Source organism: Gopherus evgoodei, chromosome 6 (genome assembly GCF_007399415.2).
Source record: "Gopherus evgoodei ecotype Sinaloan lineage chromosome 6, rGopEvg1_v1.p, whole genome shotgun sequence".
NCBI lineage: Eukaryota > Metazoa > Chordata > Testudines > Testudinidae > Gopherus > Gopherus evgoodei.
The window spans coordinates 105,211,805-105,236,941 of NC_044327.1; the positions used below are offsets into that span (position 1 = coordinate 105,211,805).

At 39.2% G+C, this 25,137-nt stretch overlaps 1 protein-coding gene across 1 annotated transcript in view; it reads left to right on the top strand.

The window, feature by feature from the left end:
• Positions 1 to 24,439, top strand: part of HCN1 (hyperpolarization activated cyclic nucleotide gated potassium channel 1) — a 302,768-nt gene extending 278,329 nt beyond the window's left edge. The window contains exons 7-8 of the mRNA XM_030567585.1: positions 19,351 to 19,515; positions 21,620 to 24,439. Of these exons, the coding sequence (XP_030423445.1) occupies positions 19,351 to 19,515; positions 21,620 to 22,443 (989 nt within the window). The 3' untranslated portion in view covers positions 22,444 to 24,439. The remainder of the gene's footprint in view (positions 1 to 19,350; positions 19,516 to 21,619) is intronic.
• Positions 24,440 to 25,137: the final 698 nt, after the last annotated feature.

Genomic DNA, 25,137 nt, shown 5'->3' on the forward strand with positions numbered 1-25,137 from the left:
CTTTCTGGGTGCTAAAGTTAAGATGACTGGTCTGTAATTCCCTGGGTAGTCCTTATTCCCCTTTTTTATAGAAGCACTATATTAGCTGTTTTCCAGTCCTCTGGAATCTCTCCCATAACTTTTCGAAGATAAGAGATTAAAAACTTGGACTTTTCAGCTTGGAAAAGAGAGGACTAAGGGGAGATATGATAGAGGTCTATAAAACCATGACTGGTGTGGACAAAGTCAATAAAGAAGTGATATTTACTCCACATAACACAAATGAAATTAATAGGCATCTGGTTTAAAACAAACAAAAGAAAATATTTCTTCACATAATGCAGTCAACTATGGAACTCTTTTCCAAAGGATGTTGTGAAGGCCAAAACTATAAAAGGGTTAAAAGAGAACTAGATAAGCTTATGGAGGATAATTCCTAGCCTCTGAGAATAGGTGACAGGGGATTGATCATTTGATAACTACCTGTTCTGTTCATTCCCTCTGAAGGATCTGACATTGGCCACTGTCAAAAGACAGCATAGTGGGCTAGGTGGACCACTGGTTGGACCCAGTATGGCTGTTCTTATGTTCTAATCGTTAATGGCTCTGATATCTCTTCAGTCACGTCCTCGTTTATTCTATGATGTTTTTCATCAAAGCATGGCAATTTGAAGACATCTAACTTTTCTAGCTTATGTTCTCTATGGTAGGTGTCCAATTGCTACTAAACTCTTTAGTGAACACTGAAACAAAAAAGTCATTTAGCACTACTGCCACTTCCACATTTTCTGTTATTGTTATTGAGTAATGGGCCCACCTTGTCTTACTTTAATCTCATTTTGTGCCTTAGCCTTTCTAATATTATCCCTACATGCTTCAGAATTTGACCTTATTTGCACTTTTTGTGGGACTCTTTTTTGAGTTTCAGATCACTGAAGATCTCCTGGTGAAGCCAAGGTGGTCTCTTGCCTACGTATTGGGATAGTTTGCTCTTGTGCCCTTAATAATGTCTTCTTGAAAAATTGCCAAATTTATTGAACTGGTTTTCCCCTTAGACTTGCTTCAATGGGATCTCACCTACCAATTCCCTGAGTTTGTTAAAGTTTGTCTTCTTGAAATCTATTATCTTTATTGTGCTGTTTTCCCTCCTACCATTCCTTAGAATCATGAATTCTATCATTTCATGATCACTTTCACCCAAGCTGCCTTCCATTTTAAATTTTCAACCAGTTCCTTCCTATTTCTTAAAATCAAATCTATAACAGCCTCTCCCCTAGTAGTTTTCTCCACCTTCTGAAATAAAAAAAAAAATCTCTAACTTGTTGTATAATCTGCGCCCTGCTGTGTTATTTTCCAACAGATGTCCAGTATAATATTGTGCCAATTTTTAAAAAGGGTTAATGCAATAGCCCAAGTAATTAACCAGGTAATTTTAGGCCTGTCAGCCTGATGTTGATCCTGGGCAAAGTAATGGAGTGGCTGATACGGGACTTGATTAATAAAGAATTAAAGGAGGGTAACGTAATTAATGCAAATCAACATGGGTTTATGGAAAATAGATTCTGTCAGACTAACTTGATATCATTTTTTGCCTCAATTACCAGTCTGATTAATAGAAGTAATAGCATTTTCTTAACATACTTAGAAAGGCATTTGACTTGGTACCACTTGATATTTTGATTAAAAAAATAGAATGACATAAAATTAACTTATTAAATTGATTAAAAACTGGCTAACTGATAGGTCTTGAAATATAATTGTATGTGGGGATTGTCATTGATTGGGTGGAATGGTTCCTGCCCCTGCATTATTTAATATTTTCATCAATGACTTGGAAGAAAACATTAAAATCATCACCATTGCATCCGATGAAGTGGGTATTCACCCACAAAAGCTCATGCTCTAATACAACTGTTAGTTTATAAGGTGCCACAGGACTCTTTGCTGTTATCACTGATAAAGTTTGCCGATGGACCAAAAATTGGGGAAATAGTAAATAATGAAAAGGACAGGTCACTGATTTAGATCCATTGGGATTGTTTGGTAAACTCAGTGCAAGCAAAGAAATATGTGTTTTGATGCTACTAAATGCAAATTTATATATCTAGTAATGAAGAATATAGGCCATATTTACAAGATGGGATACTCTATCCTGGGAAGCAGTGATTCTGAAAAGGATTTGTGGTTATGGTGGATAATATGTAATTACTGGAAAGAATCTTGTTATATAACCCTAATCTAATACATCACTTAAGCATAAAGTTAGGCATATGTTTATGTGCCATGCTGGACCAGGGCTAACACTTAAGCATGTGCCTAACTTTAACTTTATGCTTAAATTATGTGCTGGATGGGGATCTATGTTTCTGGATTAGGAAAGAGAGAGCTCAAGCACACTTTTCTAGTCATAGCCTCTTAAGTAATACCTACTAGAACAGATACTTCTGAGCCAGTTCAGTGCTCTGTTGTTGTTTTATTTGCTTTCTTGCTTATGGACAAATGGCTGTTTTCTCACCATTGTCCTGATCCTTCTCTTACTGAAATCACTGGCAAAACTCTCACTGAAGCAGGATCAGACCTTATGTCCCCAAGCCATCTGCCTCTAGCTGATGTCCTCTCCGTCTGGTTCCTCACCTATGTCTATATAAATCTGTCCTTTATTCAAATCCCAGGAAGCACATTCCAAGCAACTATAGTCCTTTTTACAGATCTGCTTTTTGAACCCAGGGGAATCAAATACTGACCAATTGCTATAAAACCTCAAACCAAAGCCACTAGCTCTATAGTTTCTTTTTAATTATTTCTTCATTAAATAGTTTCTAATTACTGATATAAGAAAGAATGCAGTCTGATACATATCTATACATCATTTGACAGGGAACATTATTAATAATTTTAACCCTTTAGGGTTCCATAATGATGTCCTCTGTGTCTGCAGCTGGAAAGGATCTTAAATTTCAAATGTTCAAGTGTTCACTAATTGTGTCTTGATTAAGACACATATTCAGCTGTATCTTTCCAATTCCTCTCCTACATTGATCCTTCCACACCTCTTTTCTATTTTCTCAGGTTCTCCACTGGCCACATAGCCAAGATTGTGAACTTTACCTTTTATTGGGTCATAAATTGCTCAAAATCTCAGTTTGCTGTCATCTTATTCTGAGAACTTCCAGGGACTAGACATAAGACTAACAGAAAGAGGTGCATACCGGATTTTTATGAAGGGCTGGCTCAAAGTTTAAGTATCCAGTGAACAAGTTCCTAGCTTCGTGAGAGAAGACAAAATATATTTTGTGCAATTTATTCAAAGTTAGAGAAATGCCACTAACTCTGTTGGACAACCTTATTGGGGTATTACCAGTATAAATAAAGCAGATTTTTGTGCCTGCTGACATTTTAATTTTCTTAAAATGGACTATTCATTAACATATTTATGGCATCTTACTTTCTCCCCTGGTTGTTTACAATAACACTGTTGTCTATGTATCTCATAGCACACTGTGGGGTTTTTATATTTAATTTTATTATGTTATTGACTATCTTTTTAACAGTAATCCTTCCATATTTGAACATCTTATAAATTGTATCTTCTGTTCACTTCAGCCTGGTGAAGACCAATTAGGCAAAACTGTTTTGATCTACGTATTATTTATAAACTTCTTCCCCATTTCAGAAGCGTAACTGTCAGTATATTTTAGGTCAGTGCAGTGGAAAATAATACCACAGGAAATATTGAGTCACTTTAGATTATATTTTGTCACTCTTGTTTTTCTTGGTGCCCTGTAGGTAGCACATTTTTACTGGGGTACTTATAAGCAATCATAGTATAATATACCTCTAAACTCAGGAAGAAATTGCAATTTAAGGACCTGGTTATCCACTGATTTGCACCTTGTCATATACACCTCTGCAGGGTGATGTGACAGGATTTCGCACCCACTTTACACAAGTGGCAAATTACTATATAAATTTCAAGGCATTGGAGAATTAATGCTTTCAGGGTATACACCCCAATCCAGCATAACATTTAAGCACATGCCTAACTTTAAACACATAAGTAGATCCATTTAAGTCAGCAGAACTATGAACATACTTAAAGATAAACACATGCTTATATGCTTTTCTTGATGACATTCTTTGTCCTCATACCAACTTATGCATATAAATATAGTTTTCAATTGAGCTACATTGGGCTGAATTTCTGATAATATATTTCCAATTTTAAACAAACTATACAGCAATTGAGTTGACCTGACTGATTTGGACTAGTCACTGTATTGTGTGTGATATTGTATACCATATTTTGCTTTCTTTTTTTTTAAATGGAACTCATTACACGTGGGACCAGAAATAGTAACTTTATGTAATTTTTTTCAGGTAACTTCTTTGTGTTATTGGAAGAGGATATGGAGGTCAGGCCGTTGTCAGAAATATGCAGTTGATTTTTTTAAGGATTTTTGTTCCACACTAGATCAAATCTTAAAGATTGATAGTGTATAAACATCAAATGTTCTTCAGCCCAAATTATGGCCGTCACTTCTATGCACACATATACAAATCATGCTAGAAGTGGTATTTAAAAATAGTTTTTAGTAGTGGACACAATGAAGATCAGAACACCTCAACAGTTTGGGGATAAGAGAGGGCTCAGAATTGGATTTTGCAAGTGACACCTATCTTTAGAGTGGACCAAAAGAAAACTCAGATCCAAACTTTTGAGTGTTCAGGATCCAGATCTGAATTTTGCAGTTTGAACCTCGTTAAGCGAGGAGGCCCTTACATTGTGTATAAGAAGAATTTAAGAAAATTGAATATAAACAGAAATGTTTTCATGAGATGTTTGATTTCAATTAGAATAATTTTATTTATAATTAATATTATTTATTAGCAGTATTTTAATATTTGTGCTCAACCTTGTACAAAATGCAGAAAAACAAAGTCATTGCCTGAGGAGTTTACAATCTAAAGACAAAATTTTCAAGCTAGCATTCCTAAGATTGAAGCTATCCTTAAGACATCTAACTAAGTGGCCTGGTTTTGAGAGATATTGAGCATGGCATCAACAAAAGAATCTGTGAACACTGGGAGCAAAGTCAGATATGGTTGCTCTACATCTCCAAAAATACAGGTCACTTACTTAGACACCTAACTATAAATTTAAGTTCCTAACTCTTGGCACCTAAATGTAACATTTTTGGCTTTAAAAAACAAAGAGAAATCAGACAATGAACGCACTACAAAACTCACGCATGAGAATCAAAAAGTGCAACTGACCAGAAAAAGACCAAAAACAAAATTAAAAATTACTGGGCTGTTTTCATTGTTTAAGTTGAGTGAATTACACAAAATAAGGAAGCAGCATAAATGGTGAAATGTAAATTAGATTTAGATAGAATATTCAGAAAGTTATGGGTGTCTCAAAATGAGGATAGAATGGAAATTGTTTTACATCCTTAATTATAATTGATAATGGCCAGCGTCCCTTTTAATAATCATAATAATAATAATACAAAGCACTTGACAAATTCCAGGCTTTCCCTGATGAACTGCACCTCTATTAAGATAAAACTTTCACAACTCCTCATATGTATTCCAACATGCTCCAATGTTGATAACCTTCCTGACAAAAAACCTGGTTTTGGAAGATAGCAGTATTGCATTCCTTTCCCTTTCTTTTAAAATTTCTTTTCTTTTCTGTAAAAATACATCTCTTTGAGATGTGTTTGCATTTTAAATTTTGTTGACATGCAAGTGATTCATGGTCCTTTGATTCCTACTGACTCTTATAACACTGGATTGGGAGGGATATATTTCATTTATCACAACAGAAATGTCAAGATAATTTCGCAACATCAAGTTCAGTTTTGCTGCCAGCTGTTCATGAATCAAAAATCTGAACAGCTGCAGAGCACAGCATATAGTTACTTTTGTAGATAATGGAAACCAGTACTCATTTAGACTGCCTCAGCTACATTCAAATTGTAATCTGGATACTCACGACTGACACTATAGTGTATGGTCTATACAAAAAGACCTAAAGCAAACTACAGAATCTTTCATGGTTTTACAGTTTATGCCCCAGTGAAAAATTGATGACATTAAAAGGTAGGTCCTACTCGAGGTTTGCAGGGAAGTAAAAAAAAAAAAAGAGGCAGAAATACTGAAGCGCAACATTGAAAAAACCAAACCTTATCATATAAAACATTTTCTCTCACTTTCTGTTTTGGATATAGCTGAGTGAAAATCTAATTCCCACTGACTTCTGAACTAGAAGAATAATAGTGGATAAAGTTTACAATGGACTCAAGAGTGTGAAATTGTATTTCCAGTTCTGTGAACGGTGAAGTAGGAAAGTTGATGACTGAATCCTTTATCCAGTCTTTGACTAGTAGGGAGGGAAAATCTTTGGCTTGCAAATAATTGCCATAAAGTTGAGTAGCAGAAACCTCCTCTGTTAAGCATTAAAGCCCCATTGGTAATAGTTTCGTCATTTCTTGATGCATTTAGAATATAAAAAAAGAAATAACACCAGCATGCTAATATCCTGTCCATTTCACCTAACAAAAAATGAAAAGATTAAATTGTCTGTCCAAAACATTTAGATTGCTGTGATTCTCTTTCCTCCTTCAGCTGATGAAAGCTGCCATATGGCCTAAATAGTGGCTTGCCTATTTAGACAACAGTGTAATATGCCTAATGCATGATGAAACACTAGCTCCCTGCTGAGAAATTGGAGCAGTAGTCAGCTTTCCTCAGCTGGAAGGACACTGTTCACTATATCCTACAATCTGGATTCTATAGCAGACAACAAAAGACTGAGCAGGACTTTATTTAAAGTTCTTTAGCTTTAAATAAAGCAGATACATAGCAGATTTGGAAATCCATGTATGATCTTCCAACTATTAGTACTTTATTTTAACATGCAGCGCCATCAAAAAAGCAGCCAGTTTACTTAATCATCTCTGTACCAAACTTATCTGTAAAGCAAAAATCTGCCTTTAGAGCCCTTTTACAGTTTCTGATCTTTGGCTCCTACTTCAAACGAAGTATGTGCACATATTTCTGACATACCATCTACCAAATTGTTGAATGTTTCTTTTTTTAAAATTACTATTCTAGCCCATCCCTAAGCTAGGGCAGTGTCTGATATGATGAACAGGGCCAGTTCACATTCATCTAAAGTGCCAACTAACCATTTGACTCATTTCTGTTTCCTGTATCAGCATAATTCATCTCTTTGTCACCAAATTATTGCTTCAAGGCAACTGCACACTGTTATGTTGCTAATTTGACTTTATTTTCAATCTCTAATGAAATGTTAATGTGACATTGCTAGTTGAGTAATTACATTCTGAGTGTAATTTATATGGGAATTGAAGTGACAATAACTGGATAGGTGCCACTGTGTCCGCTAGGCTTTATTGCTTCTGAAAAGAGAATGATGCCACACTTTTTCGTAGGACCATACAACTGGAGATAGAAAAGCCCTGTTATGGCATCTAGTCTATCTCCTTCCTCATTCAGCAAGAGGCATTAACTTCTATTCACTGATTTTAAGCAGTGGCTCCTATACATGAAGCTGGAGTTGGATTGCCACCACCTTCAGAATAATTTTCTGTAGGGTATTGGGCAGAAAATGGCAAAAAATGTTAACATCAAAGGTGGCATGTTGATACAATTAACTATGGCCATGATCATCTTCCCACTAAAATCAATACTAAAAGTCTCACTGATTTCAGTGGAGCTGGGTCGAGACCTATATGTATATCGCTCCAAAGTCCTGAGTTCTTCTTTAAGTGATGGTCCCTATTGTATTCCACTGTGGGTCACATGTGAGCACCATGCACCTGGAGCCAGAGAATTTGAAAGTAGTGAAAGTAGTGCTGTTGGTCCATGTATCAGTGCCTTGTGCCAAAGAGATAAAGGGTGCGGCAGACCAACCGCCTCTCAAGTTCTTTCTCACCACTGCATGGTCCGGGTGGGAACCTCCAGTGTCCGTAGCTTCGGATTCATCCTACAAAATAAGAATTAAGTTTAGTTTTGTAAATAAGTTTTACAGGTTTTATAGTCTATAGTTTAATGTTTTATGGATTTATTAATATTTAGATTTAGTCTGCCACTGTACTCCATTCGAGTACTAGACTATGCCCTGGACTCTGGGCTTCAAACTCTTCACTTCGTACCTGCATACCTTCTGAGTCAGCAATGACCATCAGTGCTGCTTGTATTACCTTTGGGAAGCCCACATCACTGTGAGGTGCGGTATCTGCCCATCATTCCCCAGCCATATCCAAAAAGGGCAGGAACTTTGTCTCTGCAAATACCTCATGGAGAAGGCCAGGAGGGCCCAGATCAGACCCAGGCCATGGAATCCTGTTGTATGTTGGTCTAATTCAGTAAGGAGTGCACCTTCTGCTGCAGAATCTGACTCTGGAGCAGGAGATTCAACCCCACATACTCTCTGTTGGGATGTCATAGAAAATCCTGGAAGCACTCTCAGAAGCATAACACTCAGTCTTCCTCTAAATCCATTTCAAAGAAGTCAGATTCGGCTCTAAGCAAGCCCATCAGCTCGGCCTGTGAGGACTTAGCACATCCTAAATCCCAGAGGCACAACAAGAAAGCCCATAAGCACTGGGCTACATCAGTACAAGACTGTGAGCCATCAGTTCCGTCATCCTCAGCACCTCCACACCTTAGGATCCATTGGCATTAACAAGTCCAATTGCCACCAGCTTCAGACACCCTCTTCCTCTTCAACTCCTGTGGCTTGAATAAGTAGAACCGCTTTTACACCAGGGAGATCTGAATCCGTTGCCACTCCACAAAGCATTTTCTCTGGATGGAGTTTGTTGCCCATCCCATACAAAAAATACAAGTCCCCTTCAACGGCACTAATGGTATTGCCACTGGAAGTGGAATCAGCATTCTCTTCATTAGGAGATTCCTAACGACCCAGTGAACCTTTGGGGACTGCTCTCACAAGCGTATCCTCAAACAAGAGGTGAACTCCCTATTACAGCAAGGAGCTATAGAACACATCCTTCCTCAATACCAAGTCAGTGGGTTTTACTTGATTTATTTCCTAGTACCCAAGAAGAAGAGCAGTTGGAGACCTTTGCCATCTCAACTGCTTCATTTGCAAGCTCAGATTTGGCATGTTCACATTTGCATCTATAATCCCATCTTTAGAAAAGGGCATGTGGTTTATAGCTGTCAACATGAACAATGCCTACTTTCACATAGATGTTCATCACACTTACAGATGCTTCCTTAGATTATGGTGGACTCTGACCATTTTCAAAGTTAGAATCAGGACTCACAATTTGTCAAGACCACTCTGTTTTATTAGCACAGCCTTTGCTAATACATTCAGATAATGTGAGCCCCTATGCAAGACCAAACAGTCTTATTTATACAGATAAAAGGGCATGAACTAAACAAAGGGACAAAGAGAGCAAAATTGTAAAATTTACCTGGGGTACAGCATGCATATCCTACTTCCTTACTAACTCTTATCGATCTAAGGCTAATACTTCACCAATCGCTCTTAAGTGGAGCAATTGTTCTACCTGAATGTCTGCTTTCCTGACACCTGGATCGCAGCATTCTTTTCATTTCTACTTAAAGGCACATACAACATTCTTTAATTCATTCTATTTTTTTATATAATTCATTTCACTTTCACATCAGCACATAGTTCTCCCTTTCTGAATAGCGACCTCCCTCAGATTCTATACCAATATATTCTTGGTACTTGCAGCTCATATCAGGTGATATTGTCTCATTATCTTCCACTACCTGAATGACTTTCTCCTTGTTGCCAAGTCCCACCAGGAAGCCTATGTGCCAACTTCTGTGATGCTGCACCTCCTTTTCTCACTGGGAGTCAGCGTAAACAGAAAAATCTGATCTTACCCCATACAATCTCTGAACTCCATCACAGTCACCTTGAATTCTATCACTGAAAGAACATACCTGCCCCAGGACAGGTTCCAGCCCATGAAAAATATCATCGTTCAGATCACAAACAACCCTCAAAAACCAGTCAAAACATGTCTTTCTCTTAGGTCATATGGCCTCAGGCACCTAGGCCACCCTGTTTGCAAGGCTCCACCTTCATTGTTTTCGAATGTAACTGCAGTCAGTATACTCTCAAAACCGCCGTTACATGAACCTCATTGTAATAACCAAGGTAGTGTCTTTCCTGCTGTGATAGACAAATACTTGCCCGGTATGTGTGGGCATCCCCTTTATCCCTTCTTCTCTGGAAAGAACCATTATTACAAATGTGAAGGGATCCCCAAGGTCAGGGGCGGCTCCAGACCTCAGCACGCCAAGTGCATGCTTGGGCAGAAGGCGCAGGGGGCGCTCTTCTGGTGCCACGAGGGTGGCAGGCAGGCTGCCTTCTGCGGCTTGCCTGCAGAGTGTCCACTGGTCCCGCGGCTTTGGATGACCTCCAGCAGGCGTGTCTGTGGAGGGTCCGCTGGTCCCGCGGCTTCGGAGGACCTCCCACAGGCACACCTGCGGGAGGTCTACCGAAGCCACGGAACCAGCGGACCCTCCACAGGCAAGCCGCTGAAGACAGCCTGCCTGCCGTGCTTGAGGCGGCAAAATGTCTAGAGCCATCCCTGCCCAGGGTACAAACTGGAATTATGGGACTGCTATGCCCCTTAACTCTCCAGCTTGGGCTGTCTCTCACAGTGCTATGCCAGTGACAAAAGCAAACCCCTCCAGGCACTGTGACCACTCAGCCATAAGCATGTGGAGACTCACATCCAGCTAAATTATATTAATGGTCTGTAAGCCACTCATGAATCATACAGAAAGAGGCACTAGCTAATCTCCCCAGCCCCCAGCCATGCACCCCAGAACTATACTGTTTTACACTGCCTAAGACTCCTTTAGATAGTGCAAGCTCATTAATTAGTTCGCCTCTCTGACAAACGGTAGTGGCTCTTGTTAACCTCATCTGAAATTCCCCAAGCACGTCAACCAAAACCACACTGTTTTAGGTAAAATATAAAACAGATTTATTAACTACAGAAAGATAGATTTTAAATGATTATAAGTAGCAGGCATAGAAATAAAATTGATTACAAAAGAAATAAAAATAGAAACACAGTCGAAATTCTAACTTTAACAGACTAAGCAAGATTTGACTCAAAGAGCTATTCTCGCCCTAATAGATGTTACAGGCAGCTCATAGTCCTTAATACACAGGCTGTGTTCCCTTTCAGCTTGGGATCAATCTCCCCAGTTCAAAGTCTTTGTTTTCCAGATGATCTTCCAGATGTTGAGATAGGGGAGGAGAGAGCCCCAGTGATGATGTCTCTGTCCTTTTTTTATACATTCTTTCAGATTCTAAAAAGATCCTTGCTGTGACATGGATTAGGTCACCTTCACTGCGTACATACCCTCTCTGAGGAGACTCTGGGATGGCCATTGGGAGAGTGGATTCCCCTTAGTGGCCCATAAACACATGTCTGGTTGGTCCTGATGTAAATGTCTTACTGGGGGCTCCTTTGTTGCCACTGAAAGGCTGATTGTGGATGTTTCCCAACCTGACAACATATTTCAGTAACACACACACTGCAAAACTTCATAACTTCAGATTCAATGGTAACACACATAATTCAACAGGATATTAATGTTCAACAAATCAAGACTTATTAAATGTTGCCTCATACATCATAATCATATCTCAGTGGTGAACATGGGGGTTCCTGGTTGCTATTCTGAGGTACACAGGGTCACAACAAACACATACCTATTAAGTTGGGGGGGTCCACGCAAAAAGCCAAATAGAATTAGGTACCAGAACACCTTGAGAGTCCAGGATGCATACCAATATCCTGGAGTTGCAAGACGTTTCTTCCATTCATCCATACTTACCATGTCCTTATAATGTCAGACAATGTTATGACTGTCTTCTGCATCAACAAGCATAAAGGAGCAAGATCCATCTCCCTGTGTGCAGAAGTGGTCAGCCTGTGGAACTGGTGATCAGCAATTGAATCATCCTGTCAACAGCCTCCCTTCCAGGGAAGCAAAATATGGGTGCGGATGCCCCTAACAGATATTTTGCAGTCAACCACAAGTGGGAGCTCTATGACTTCATATCACGCAATACTTTCACTCTATGAGGAACCCCAACTAGGGATTGTTCACCTCTCAAGAAAAAAGGCAATGCCTCACATATTGCTCCAGAAGAACCCTAGGTCGCCACTCCCAGGGCGACACTCTGCTTCTTCCTTCATCGGAGCAGTTCAACTTCCTTCTGCTACTGTTCCTGCCACGAGTTCTACACAAAATGTAGAAGGAAAGAGTCATCCTGATTGCCTACTTCTGTTCTAGGCAGTTTTGGTTTCCCAGCCTCCTGTGCATGTTACCCAACCCACCTATCATCCTCCCAATGTTTCCCAAACTCCTGACTCAGTGGAATGGCAAGATCAAGCACTCCAATCCACATTCACTCCACCTCAGGGATTGGTATTTGGATGGACATCCTTCTTAGAATGTTCATACTCCACAACCATGTGAGACATCTTTTCTAATAGTAGAAAGGACTCTGCTAAAAGATGTTACATAGCTAAATTGAGGCGTTTTGTTTCTTGGGCACATCAAAGAGGCATTCTCCCAGAAACTGCAGATATTTCTCTCATCTGGACTATATCCTCTCTTTGAAGAAATTAGGATTGTTCATCAGCTCCTTGTGAGTCAGGTTGGCAGCAATCAGTGTATACCATCCCCTTCTTAGAACTACTCGGTCTTTGCACTGACAATAGATATTGGAGAGGACTAATAAGAACCTTCCTACCTATTCAGAAGTACCCCAGTGGTACTTAAACCTTGTTCTCTTGGTATTCAAAGGCCCTCCCTTTGAACCTTTATCTTATTGCTCCATGTTTCTCCTTTCCATGAAGATCACTTCCCTTGTAGCCATCACCTCAGCTAGAAGGGTTGGTTGGCAAATATGGAGAAATGATGGCAGATCGTCCTTACACTATGTTCCATAAGAACCAGGTTTCTTTGCTTCTACATCCCAAATTCACTCCTAAAGTATTTTCAGAATTTCACCTTAAGCAATCCATTCACTTACCAGTGTTCTTCTCAAAAGTACATGCATCTGCAGGAAAATGAAGACTTTAGTCTTTTACCTGAAAAGAACAAAACCAACCAGGAAATTCCCAAGACTATTTGTTGCTGTAGCAGAAAGAATTAGAGGGCATGTCATCTCCACCTAGAGCAGAAGGTGCAATATACCATGCAGTGCCACCCTTACCATAAATTAATTGTAACAGTTATGTTTTCACTTATTTTGCTAATACAAAATGCTCTTAGTAGACATATGCCCATGTTGAAATGAAAGGCACTATATTGATTTGAATCGTTTTGCTGTCATATAACAAATCTTAAACCATATTTTTTTTAGATGTACAGGTAGTATATATAGTGCATGGATGCAGCCCATATAACACATAGAGAGCTGTATATGCGGCCCACAATGGTAAATAATAGGTTAAGTATCACTGACCTAGAGAATCTCCAAATGAATTTCTGGCTGCATTCTACTCTGCCATCAGCTATTGAACTCCCCACTCCCTCAAATAGGGAAAGAGCTCATTCCACCAGAGCACAAACTACAATTATGGCATCACTTAAGGATGTTCCCCTCCTTGACATCTGTAAGACATCCACATGGGGCTCCATTCACATGTTTGCAAAACATGTCCCAGTACGGGAGTCCTCTGCTGATGCCGCCTTTGGGATGGCAATCCTCCACTTAGCTCTACAGTCTACATCCTCACACCCTCCTCCTACTTCAGTACTGCTTGTCAGTCACCCACGGTGGAATACAATAGGCACATCACTTAAAGAAGAAAAGGAAGTTATTGACCTGAAACTGGAGGGTCTTTGAGATGTGTGGTTTCAATCTGTAGTCTACTATCTGCCCTCCTAAATAATAGGATGGGTGAACTCGAGTGCCTCGTGTTAGAGGATATTGATATAATAGGCATAGCAGAAACCTCGTGGAGTGAGGACAATCAATGGGACTCAATCATTCCGGGGTACAAAATACATTGGAAGGACAGAACAGGTTCTCCGGGGGGAATCGTGTCTTATCAATCTATTAGAGTTATCTTTCAAGGGGTCAACGAACATGTGGACAAGGAGGATCCCGTGGACATAGTGTACTTAGATTCCCAGAAAGCCTTTGACCAGATCCCTCACCAAAGGCTCTTACATAAATTAAGTTGTCATGAGATAAGAGGGAAGATCCTTTCATGGATTGAGAACTGGTTAAAAGACAGGGAACAAAGGGTAGGAATAAATGGTAAATTTTCAGAATGGAGAGGGGTAACTAGTGGTGTTCCCCAAGGGTCAGTCCTAGGACTAATCCTATTCAACTTATTCATAAATGATCTGGAGAAAGGGGTAAACAGTGAGGTGGCAAAGTTTGCAGATTATACTAAACTGCTCAAGATAATTAGGACCAAAGCAGACTGTGAAGAACTTCAAAAAGATCTCACAAAACTAAGTGATTGGGCAACAAAATGGCAAATGAAATTTAATGTGGATAAATATAAAGTAATGCACATTGGAAAAAACTAACCCCAACTATACATACAATATTATGAGGGCTAATTTAGCTACAACTAATCAGGAAAGAGATCTTGGAGTCATCATGGCTAGTTCTCTGAAGACATCCTCGCAGCATGCAGCGGCAGTCAAAAAAGCAAACAGGATGTTAGGAATCATTAAAAAAGGGATAGAGAATAAGACAGAGACTATCTTATTGCCCTTATATAAATCCATAGTATGCCTAAATCTTGAATACTGTGTACAAATGTAGTCTCATCTCAAAAAAGATATACTAGCATTAGAAAAGGTTCAGAGAAGGGTTAGGAGTTTGGAACGGATCCCATATGAGGAGAGATTAAAGAGGCTAGGAATTTTCAGCTTGGAAAAGAGGAGACTAAGGGGGGGCTATGATAGAGGTATATAAAATCATAAGTGGTGTGGAGAAAGTGAATAAGAAAAAGTTATTTACTTGTTCCCATGAAGAAGAACTAGGGGCCACCAAATGAAATTCATGGGCAGCAAGTTTAAAACGAATAAAAGGAAGTTCTTCACACAGCGTGCAGTCAACCTGTGGAACTCCTTGCCTGAGGAGGTTGTGAAGGCTAGGTCTATAACAGGATTTAAAAGAGAACTGGATAAATTGATGGAGGTTAAGTCCATTTAATGACTATTAGCCAGGATGGGTAAGGAATGGTGTCCCTAGTCTCTGTTTGTCAGAAGGTGGAGATGGATGGCAGCAGAGAGATCACTTATGTCCTTATGTTCTCCTTCCCCTCTGCTTCAGCTCCATCTGATTTGTAGTAGAGAAGGAACTGTAGAGGCGATCAGTCTGCCCCACCCTTTAGCCTGTTGGATGGAAACACAAGGTGAGCCAGGGTGCACGCACAGACCACCAGACATTACTTTCAAATTCTCCAGCTCTGGGCACATAGTGCACATGCATAAACTATAGTGGGACCACAAATCTCAAAGAACCTTCAGTTACAGGTCAATAACTTACCCTTTTAGCTACAGCTAGCTAGCACTAGCTATTTCTATGAGTCAGTTTGCCCCTTACTCTCTTATTGTTTTCCTGCTCTCTGGTCCTTCCAAAGATCTTCCTTGTGCTAATCCAAACTACTAAGGATTCATTTAGTGTGGGCCAACTTATTTATTTCATCCCTATTTAATTTTTCTTAGCTGTATCATTTGGGCATCTAGAGGTGCCTGTCCAGAAAGTCTCTTGCATTTATGCATTATTTCAGGAAATTCTGCTTGCGGATCTAGATTTGTACGTCCACATATTTTCCATTCAGTTTTACATGCTGCAGATATAGATGTACTTTTGTTTGTACAGGCTTCTTTGGAAATGTATATTGTGTAGCAGTCTGAAAACTGACCTACTTATTTAAATACTGACATGTAGGAAGATAACTGGTGAGCATCACTCATTTAGCCTGTTACTTGGATTGTTGTTCATATGTTTTAATATTACAGATAGTCAATATGAATGCCCATAATCCTCAAAACATCTTTATCGTAAAACTTTTATGACTACATATGTTACTTTAACTTTTTAAAAGGTACATGTGCATTGTAATTGATCCACTTTCCGTATACTTTTGAGTTGTATGGTGCCATCTGTGAAGCAGTCCCCTGATCGCAAAGTAGAAGTCATGACTTTCCCATTTAATTAAACTGTTGATTTAATCACAGTTATGTAAAAAATGGGCTATAAAAATAAACTGATGTCTGTAGCATTGTTTAGTGCTTTCAAACAGCCGTTTCTCATTAGGACTGTGATTACCATTTGTTTTATAATGTTCCAGGGAACAATTGTCCAAAAAGATTGTGTAATTAAAGTAAACCTATGTGAAAGTTGAATTACAGATTCATTGTAGTCTAGCACCTAAAATCATTAATTGGAACTGAAGAAATAGTTAAGCTCTCGTCCAGCAGGGCCCCACTCCCCACCCTGTTTCCTGCCGGCACTGGCTGCACGCTGCAGTGGCTGGTGCGTGTGGGCATGTGCCAGGCAGCAGCCAGTTAAGTGTCGCCTTTGCTGTCCACACATCTGCTATTTATGTGTTCCCCTTCTTGCTGTCTTCTCCCTACTTTGCCGCTTCACCCCCACAGCCCTGCTGCTCCTCCGTATCTCATCCCATTCCCAGTGCTGGGCAGAGAACCAGCCCCTTGTTGGAGCACTCAGCTCCTTTCTTCCTCCATTGCCTCTGGCTGGGTCAGCGCCCTGGGAAAGCCCAAGACCCTCTGGCCCGGGGCGCTGGCCAGGAGGAGCCAAGCCTTGCGTGCGCCAAACTCCACCCAGCGCTAGCACAAAAGCCTCTCTGCCCTTCAACTAAACTCTGGAGTGGGGGGAAGCAATTTCCAGCCTGTTCATGCCCCGACCCTGCAGACTCCATAACAACCCTCCCTGGGCAGGAGCATAACACCCTCTTCACCTCCCACCTGCCCTGGGTCCTGCTCCCAGGGACAGTGGAGCTGCTCTGTCCCCTAGGCACCCTCCCCTGCTGGGCCACCTCTTTGGCTGGGTTTGCTGAAGCCCCCTGCAGTAAGGTTCCCTGGGCCCTTTGTGCACAATGCATCCTTAGAGTTTACCCCTTCTTGCCCGCACTGTAGCCAGAGGTGGCTGGATTATGTCCAGGGCCAGCAGCAGCCTGGAGGTGTTAGCTGCCTTTCAACACTGTGCGGGCAGGAAGGGACAAGCTGCTTCCAGCCACAGGGTATGGCAGGGGAAGAGGTGAGCTCTGCAAAAACATGGGCCAGGTCATCTCTTCCCTCCGTTTCCTCCCCTGCTCCTGGAAGCAGTTCCTGTCCCTTCCCTTCACCCAGTGCCAAAAGGCTGCTGGTGGCCACATTCTGGTGTGAACCCTGGCAGAAATCTGGGGCAGGGGAGGGTATGTGACCCTGCATGCCCCCCACCCATGTATTGCCTAAGGAAGACGCAGTGCCAGGTACCTGGAGAGGCAGGTCCATCTCAGGGGCCCAGCCTGAAATGGAGGGCAGAGAGCTCTGGGCAGGGAGAGTTGGGTTGGTTAGTCATTCTCCCTTGTGTGAGAGAGCTATATGGAAATGTGTGTATGTCACCTTTCCCTGTGTGTGTGTCACCCCTCCTTGTGTGAACTCTAAAACTTTAAAGATAAGAAGGTAAAGAAAAAGAATCCAGCTACGCAGTATTTCTTTTTAACAGGAGCTCAGTCAACCTGATATTAATTCAACTTGTTTGTACTGCATAGTTCTGATTGATTGCTGTTGAACTCACTTGAATACCAGTAATTTTACCAGGTATCCTGTACTCAGCATAGGGAAATATGATCACCCTACCCAATATGCTTTGTTCATCTATTTGTAATTTAGTTTTTAACATTTGTTATGATACTATAGCTGGGCAGGAAACTGATTTCCCATAATGTGAGTGTTTTAAGATTTCAGCATTTTTTCTTGCCTTGAAATGGGACACAGTAAAAATCTTGAAAATTTTTGCAAACCAAAAATCTCTGAAAAAGTCAGAACAGCTCAGCTGAAATGTTTCATTTTGATAAATTTGACATGTTTTGTTTCACTTTCAATCTCTTTATTTTACATTACTGTAAAATAATTTATTGTGAATTAGCTTACATTTTGAAACAAAAAGGCATTTTGACCCCAAAAGCAGAACTTTTTGTTCAAAAAATTTTAAACCAGGAAATTTGTCAGCACTGACCCTTTCCCATGAATACTTTCGGTTTAGACCTTCTGGCAAAAAATTCTTTGTTGAAAAATTTCTGATTAGCGCTATGTAATATGTAGTAGTTAATGTTCTGTAGCATTACAAATTATGTGCTAAAAAACTTCACTAACGCAGCTTCATTGAGCAGGGGGAAAAGATTGGGCAAAGCAAATGATGAGGTATGAATATTAGCAAATTGCAAATTAACTATTCTTCTATAGTGTCAATTTAAAGCATTAATATATGTGAGAGTAATATCTATACCCATGTGTGTACTGGACACTTTTGGTGACTTCAGTGGGGAGTCTTGCCTGAACTGAGCCCTGTTATGTTCTTGCACAGGTATCATATCTGAAGGTAACTTTGACCCTTATCCAACAACTGCATGCATTTGTGGATTCAGGGGTCTACCCATGTGGAGCAAGTTGCAGGACTGAGGCTCTTGTTATCCAGTATGAATCTACTATCAGAGATGCTTTAGATTTACTATATAGCTTTAAGAGGGAAAGTAGTAAAATGTTAATTAATATCACAAATGTTTCCCCATGCTAATATTAGAAAGTTGTATTTCTTATAACCGTTATTAATATTATTTATTATATTATAATTTATTATTATATTAATATTATTTTCATTATAAGCATTAAATTGTGTTACCAAACTTGTTGGAATATTGACCCAGTCTCTCCACTCACCTGAATATTCCTACTAAAATCAACAGAACTACTTGGATGAGTCAGATCAGCAAGATACGTTTGAAACTGGATAGATTATTTCAGGCATCTTAAGAAAAATCATTTAAAAGTTTAACTAATTGTTATGTGTATATATTTAGAAAAAATAAGCAGAAATCATTGCCTTTAAACCAAATTGATTTCCTTCAGTTTATTGAAGAGAACCAGACTCCTTCAGAATTACTCCTGGAACCTTAATGAGCAGCAGCAGCGACAATGGTGTTGTGCACTGAATTATTATTTGTTAGCACTAAATCACTTTCTAGCTGTGAAGTTTCACATGGTTCACTGACTTTTTCATTTCCTCTGTGTGTGTGTTTTTGTGTTTTTGTCCCCTTTCCCCAGAGATTTGTCTTTTGACTAAGGGCCGTCGCACTGCCAGCGTCAGAGCCGATACATACTGCCGTCTCTATTCCCTCTCTGTGGATAATTTCAACGAGGTTCTGGAGGAATACCCCATGATGAGAAGGGCTTTTGAAACAGTGGCCATTGACAGACTAGATAGAATAGGTATTATTTTCTTTGCTATTTGACTTTATTCTTAAAACATTAACTTTTTTCTGAGTGGAAATCTAATATTCCAAAATTAAACCCTTTTTTTCTTTTAAATTACCTTACTTTTCCACTGCAGAAATATTCTGTTGACTTATGAATAAGAAATGTGGTAAGACAAGAAGTTCTGGGGTTTATTTTCTATACCTTAAGTATCAAGATTGTTATTTATTAATCATACATAGTGCTGTTAATAGGCACCACATTGTTCATGGCTATAGGTTAGTGAAAAATAGATAATATTTCCCTGCCCTATATAGTTCATAATCAAAGAAACCAGTGCTGGGAGGAGCTGAGTTCTTTCAACATCCATAAAAGCCAATGGGAGTTGAATCTATTCTGTGCCTTGCTTGAAGCTCTCATTTATCTTACAAGCTGGTTGCTATGGATTTGATTTCCAAAGGTGCTGAGCATCGGCAGCTTGAATTGAAATCGCTGGAATCTGCTGATGTTCAGAAAATCAGGTCTAAGATGTCCAAGTGAAAGACAAAGTGAGGTAGAGTCTCCGCCACTTGAAATGTTTACATCAAGATTGGGTTTGTTTCTCAAAGTTGTGCTCAAGTTCAACTATTGGTTGTGGGCTTAATTCAGAAGTTATTTGTCCTTTCTTATGATGGAGATGAAACTAGATAATCATAGTGGTTCCTTCTCACTTTAAAATCTGTGATTCCTGCAAGATGCTGGACACTTCGAACTCCCACAAGTACCTTCCACGATCAGACTCTAATGGAACAGAGAGACAGAATTTTCACTCAGTACGGTGTTGCCAGTTGAGTTTAAACACTTCACCAAAATGATTTAGTTTTAACAGTTTCTTCAAGTGGAGATTGTAGGGAGCTTGAAGTATGTTAGTCATAGGGGCACAAGAAGCAGCATAGAAGAAGGTGTACACTGCTTAAAATATTTACTGTGAAAAACAGGCAAATAATTCAATGTTTATAACAGACCTTTGCTAACATTTATTCAGCAAATACATTTAAAAATATTTGTGCAAACCTTTTTGAGACATAAAAAGGGAGACCAACTTTTGAGAATGTGGTGCACTGAGTTAGCAAATCAAGATGCTGCAAGTTCTTTTGTTCTGGGATCATATCTTTCTTTGCATCTTGCACAGAGCTAAGCATGTGGTCAATGCTTAACAAATAATGAATATTATTAATGGTAGTATTTAATAGCATTTCTGTTAATAGGAAATGTACAGATGACAAACATATTACACATTTTTGTATAAAAAATAAGATCAATTTAGTTGGACTTGTTATTCCTGTATGTCTGATTCATTTGATACAGAGACAAATATTGCCTGCCTGCACCTTCACAGATGGGCAGAACACTGACAGTTATTAGTCAAACCGTAAGAGATCCCAAGTATTCAATTTACAGTGGTCATTATTACACAACCAGGTATCACATAAGCAGAGAGTTTATATTAGATCACAGATATTTAGAGAGATTACTTCTCTCAGTCTGGTAGTCACTAGTTACAAATGTCTGTTAGTTCCAGGAAATGTGCTAAATGGCAGATATATTTATAACTTATGAACAGTTTATATTCAGGAAATTAGGACAGCTTAATAAAGAGAGAGATGAATTGTTTACAGTTAGTCTAGTCGCTTTTCCCACTCCCTGTTGTTTGATAAATTTTGATGGTTACATGTTCAGAATAATTTTAATAACAATGGTGCATTATAAGTAAAGGGGTACCATGCTGCTACAGAAAGTTCACGTATCTCTCAATGTACGGGGTTGTTAAGACAGGCAGTTCAGCTACAGAGCATGTGGGGTGTGTAGCAGAGACAGCTGATCTGGGTTGTGTGTGCAGTATGAGAGCTAGGAAAGAAGAATTCTTTCATCTCTCACCCCCTAGGAATATCATTACAGTACTACTGTGTAGACTGCCTGACACCAAGGACTTGAGCTGTACTGCATGACTGATAATGGACTTTGTGTTTTATCACAGTCTTAAAACACCTTGCATGCACTCACACTGTGAGTGTGAGAATCTGTTACTGGGCACCAGACCTGCTAACCCATCTGCTCTTGTGCCCCTTTCTTTCTAAAGGAAAGAAGAATTCACTTCTCCTGCAGAAGTTCCAGAAAGATCTCAATACTGGAGTTTTCAACAATCAGGAGAATGAGATTTTGAAGCAGATAGTAAAACATGACAGAGAGATGGTGCAGGCTATTGCCCCAGTTAGTCTACAGCAAATGCCAGCACTGAATTCTAGCTCTTCAACCACTGCATCTTCATCGCGAATCAGGACACAGTCTCCTCCTGTGTATACTGCAACCAGCCTATCTCATGGAAACTTGCATTCTCCAACACCGAGCGCACAGACGCCCCAGCAAGCTGTCATTCTCTCTCCTTGCTCTTATACTACTGCAGTCTGTAGTCCGCCAGTACAGAGCCCTCTGGCAGGTCGAACTTTTCAGTATGCATCCCCAACTGCTTCACAGTTGTCACTGTTGCAGCAACAGCAGCAGCAGCAGCAGCAGACACCTAGTTCATCACAGAAAAATGAAGTTCACAAGAGTACACAAGCCCTTCATAACACTAACCTGACAAGAGAAGTGAGGCCTCTCTCTGCCTCACAGCCTTCTTTGCCCCATGAGATTTCCACTTTAATTTCTAGACCTCATCCAACGGTGGGAGAGTCTCTAGCCTCAATTCCACAACCCGTCTCTGGTGTCCAAGGTCCAGGTATGCAGGTTGGGAACAGAGGCACTGTCCCTCAGAGAGTTGCCCTCTTCCGTCAGATGTCTTCAGGAGCAATTCCTCCTAACCGAGGGGCCTCGCCATCAACAGCTGTTCTACAAAGGGATTCTTCCACAGTCTTAAACACAGACCAAGAAGGAGACAAACTGCGATTTGCTTCAAACTTATGATCCTTTTTAACTGTGAAAAGCAGAGACATTTTAATAAACTGAGAACATCCCGGTAACTATTTTAGCCTGTTCCCTGATAGACCCTGGCAGCATACTATGAAACAAAATATTTTAGACAGCTCTGCTCTTCATAACGAATAAAAAGTATAGATCCAAAAAGGAATTTAAAAGACTTGGTTAGAATTTGTCTTTTTTTCATTAAAGAAGGCTAAATTATTTATTTTTAATGTGTGTTGACTTTAAAATTAATCTAGCATATTTCTCTACTTCTGAAGGGATGTCCTATTTCGGGGTAGGTGGGGGAGGAGAGACAAAAACAATCCAGTGATATACACTTTATATGTTAAATGACAGTATTATGTATTCCAGGAAATAAACTTAAAAAAAATCTCTCAAGCTAGCTAGGAAATAGCACCTATTGAATAATATCTTTTAACTTTCATTAATTGCATTTCTGTATAAAAACTGTAAATCATTTATCATGAAAAATCAATAATAATCTCCCATTTTATTGGTCCAAATTTTATTTTAGTGCTTTCCATTGAGAATTAGATTGAAGAAGAAATATACTCCAGCTGTCTGCAGTGGAAGAACTAGCATTATCATTGCTCTGGATAATTGTAATCTCAAAACATGTAAATCATTCTGTTATTTCAGAAAACTGGGTGGACTTCTATCTTCATATTGCAAAAGACTTTTATGAAAACTATAAATATTGTCATTGTAAAAAACTTTTTAGACCCTAACAAAAATAGCTGCTGTGTGGTGTATCATTGCAAGGTCTTTGTTTAGGAATTTAGTTTCAGCTCTTCACTTCCTAACTTACCATTTTAAAATGTATTAAATCTAAGAGCAGCACCACTGTTAAATTGTAATGCAATGGCAACCTACAATAGCAATGTTACTTTTAGATGCACTATTTTTATGCAAAATTGTACGCTTGATCCTGCGAACTGCTTGTACTTCACCAATGCCATCACTTTTCCTCCTTGCCCTAAACAGCATCTGAAAATATTCCATGCATGCTTTTTAAAAATAAATAAGTGAAAAAAAAAACCAATATAAGTTCAGTCAGCCATTGTAGGAAAAGACTTACAGTAGCTCTTTGTCTTTAGAAAATGATAAACATTCATTAATTGTGTCTACCTTAAAATTTCCTATAATGCTGACTTTGAATCTCTGTTTTAAGGATAGAAGTGAGGTTTTTCATTTAAAGGATTTTTCGTAAACCACAGCTTAATTTAGATTTTCAGGTGCTTTCTGTGTCTTCACTGTAGTTTTGTAGTTGACTGTGGTGTTAATTTAAAAGAAATAAATAGAATATAGCATCAAGTCTGTCTGGGATTGCACGATTTGGTCTGTGTATATTGTAATTAAATGGATAGTATATCCTATGGCATGTAGTGTCAAACATAGCCCATAGATACGAGGTTTATTTTTTTAAAGTCTTTAAAAATAGAAGGAAAAAGGTGACAGAAAGCAGGGTTAAAGCATACTGTTTTGTGAATGTTTTCTTTTGTTTGCTCAGATCTTCACATTATCTTGTGATTAGACAGCATCTCCGCAAAAGAAGTTCTTTAATAATCATTTGTGCCTGATGTGTCACAGTAAAATAGAAATTGAAACTGAATGTCATAGTTCAACTATTATTGATAAAACAGCATTATGACCTATAATACAAAGAATATATCATATTCCTTAAGAAAAAGCAAGCTAACTATGTGAAAGGAATGAATTCAGAGGAAGCATTTTTGCCATTAATGCAGGCCTTAATGATCAGTGATAGAATTAAATAACGTCCAGACTACCTGCTGGATGGGTGGGTAGCGATCGATCTATCAGGGATTGATATGTCTCGTCTAGACACGATATATTGATCCCTGAACACACTCCCGTCGACTCCATCAGAGTAAGCAGTGAAAGCGGAGTCAACGGGGGAGCCATGGCCATCGATCCCGTGCCATGAGGATGGGAGGTAAGTCGAAATAAGATACATTGACTTCAGCTACGCTATTCCTGTAGCTGAAGTTGCGAATCTTACATCGACCCCCCACCCCCAGTGTAGAGCAGGCCTGACATCACAAACTACATATTGCAGTACATCCCATATAGATGAGAGCCAAGTAAATGTTCTAAGACTAACAGAGCTTGAACCCATGCTGCCTGTTATGCCTTTTTGCTTAATTGGGTGCATCAAATTTTAAAAAAATAAAACTTTTTATAATTTTTGCCAACTCCCACTCACCAGTACAAATCAATGTAATTATCCCATTAACATCCTGCTGACATTATTCATTGGCGTGGTCAGGAATAGTGTACAAGGAAGCAATTGTTAAAAATGTTTGAAGCATTGTGGATACACTGCAAGACCATTTATTTGTCAGTACAATGTCCCTTATTTTATTTGAATACTTATAATGAATTAGATCCAATTTATTAAGATCATATTCTGATCCTTGACACTATTTAAGGTTTACATTTAATAGGTATAATGGGGTTGGTAGTGAAATATTTTTATATATATATTATTTTACTTTAAGCACTATGAAGAAACATTAACTCACATGGTCTTTCGGTGAAACCATAAAAAATCTTTTTAATGACTTTGTAATAGAGTGGACAAAATCTAGAATTTGTATGTTAATTCAATAAAAATGGTACAGGGTATTCAATTATATACATTATATATATATA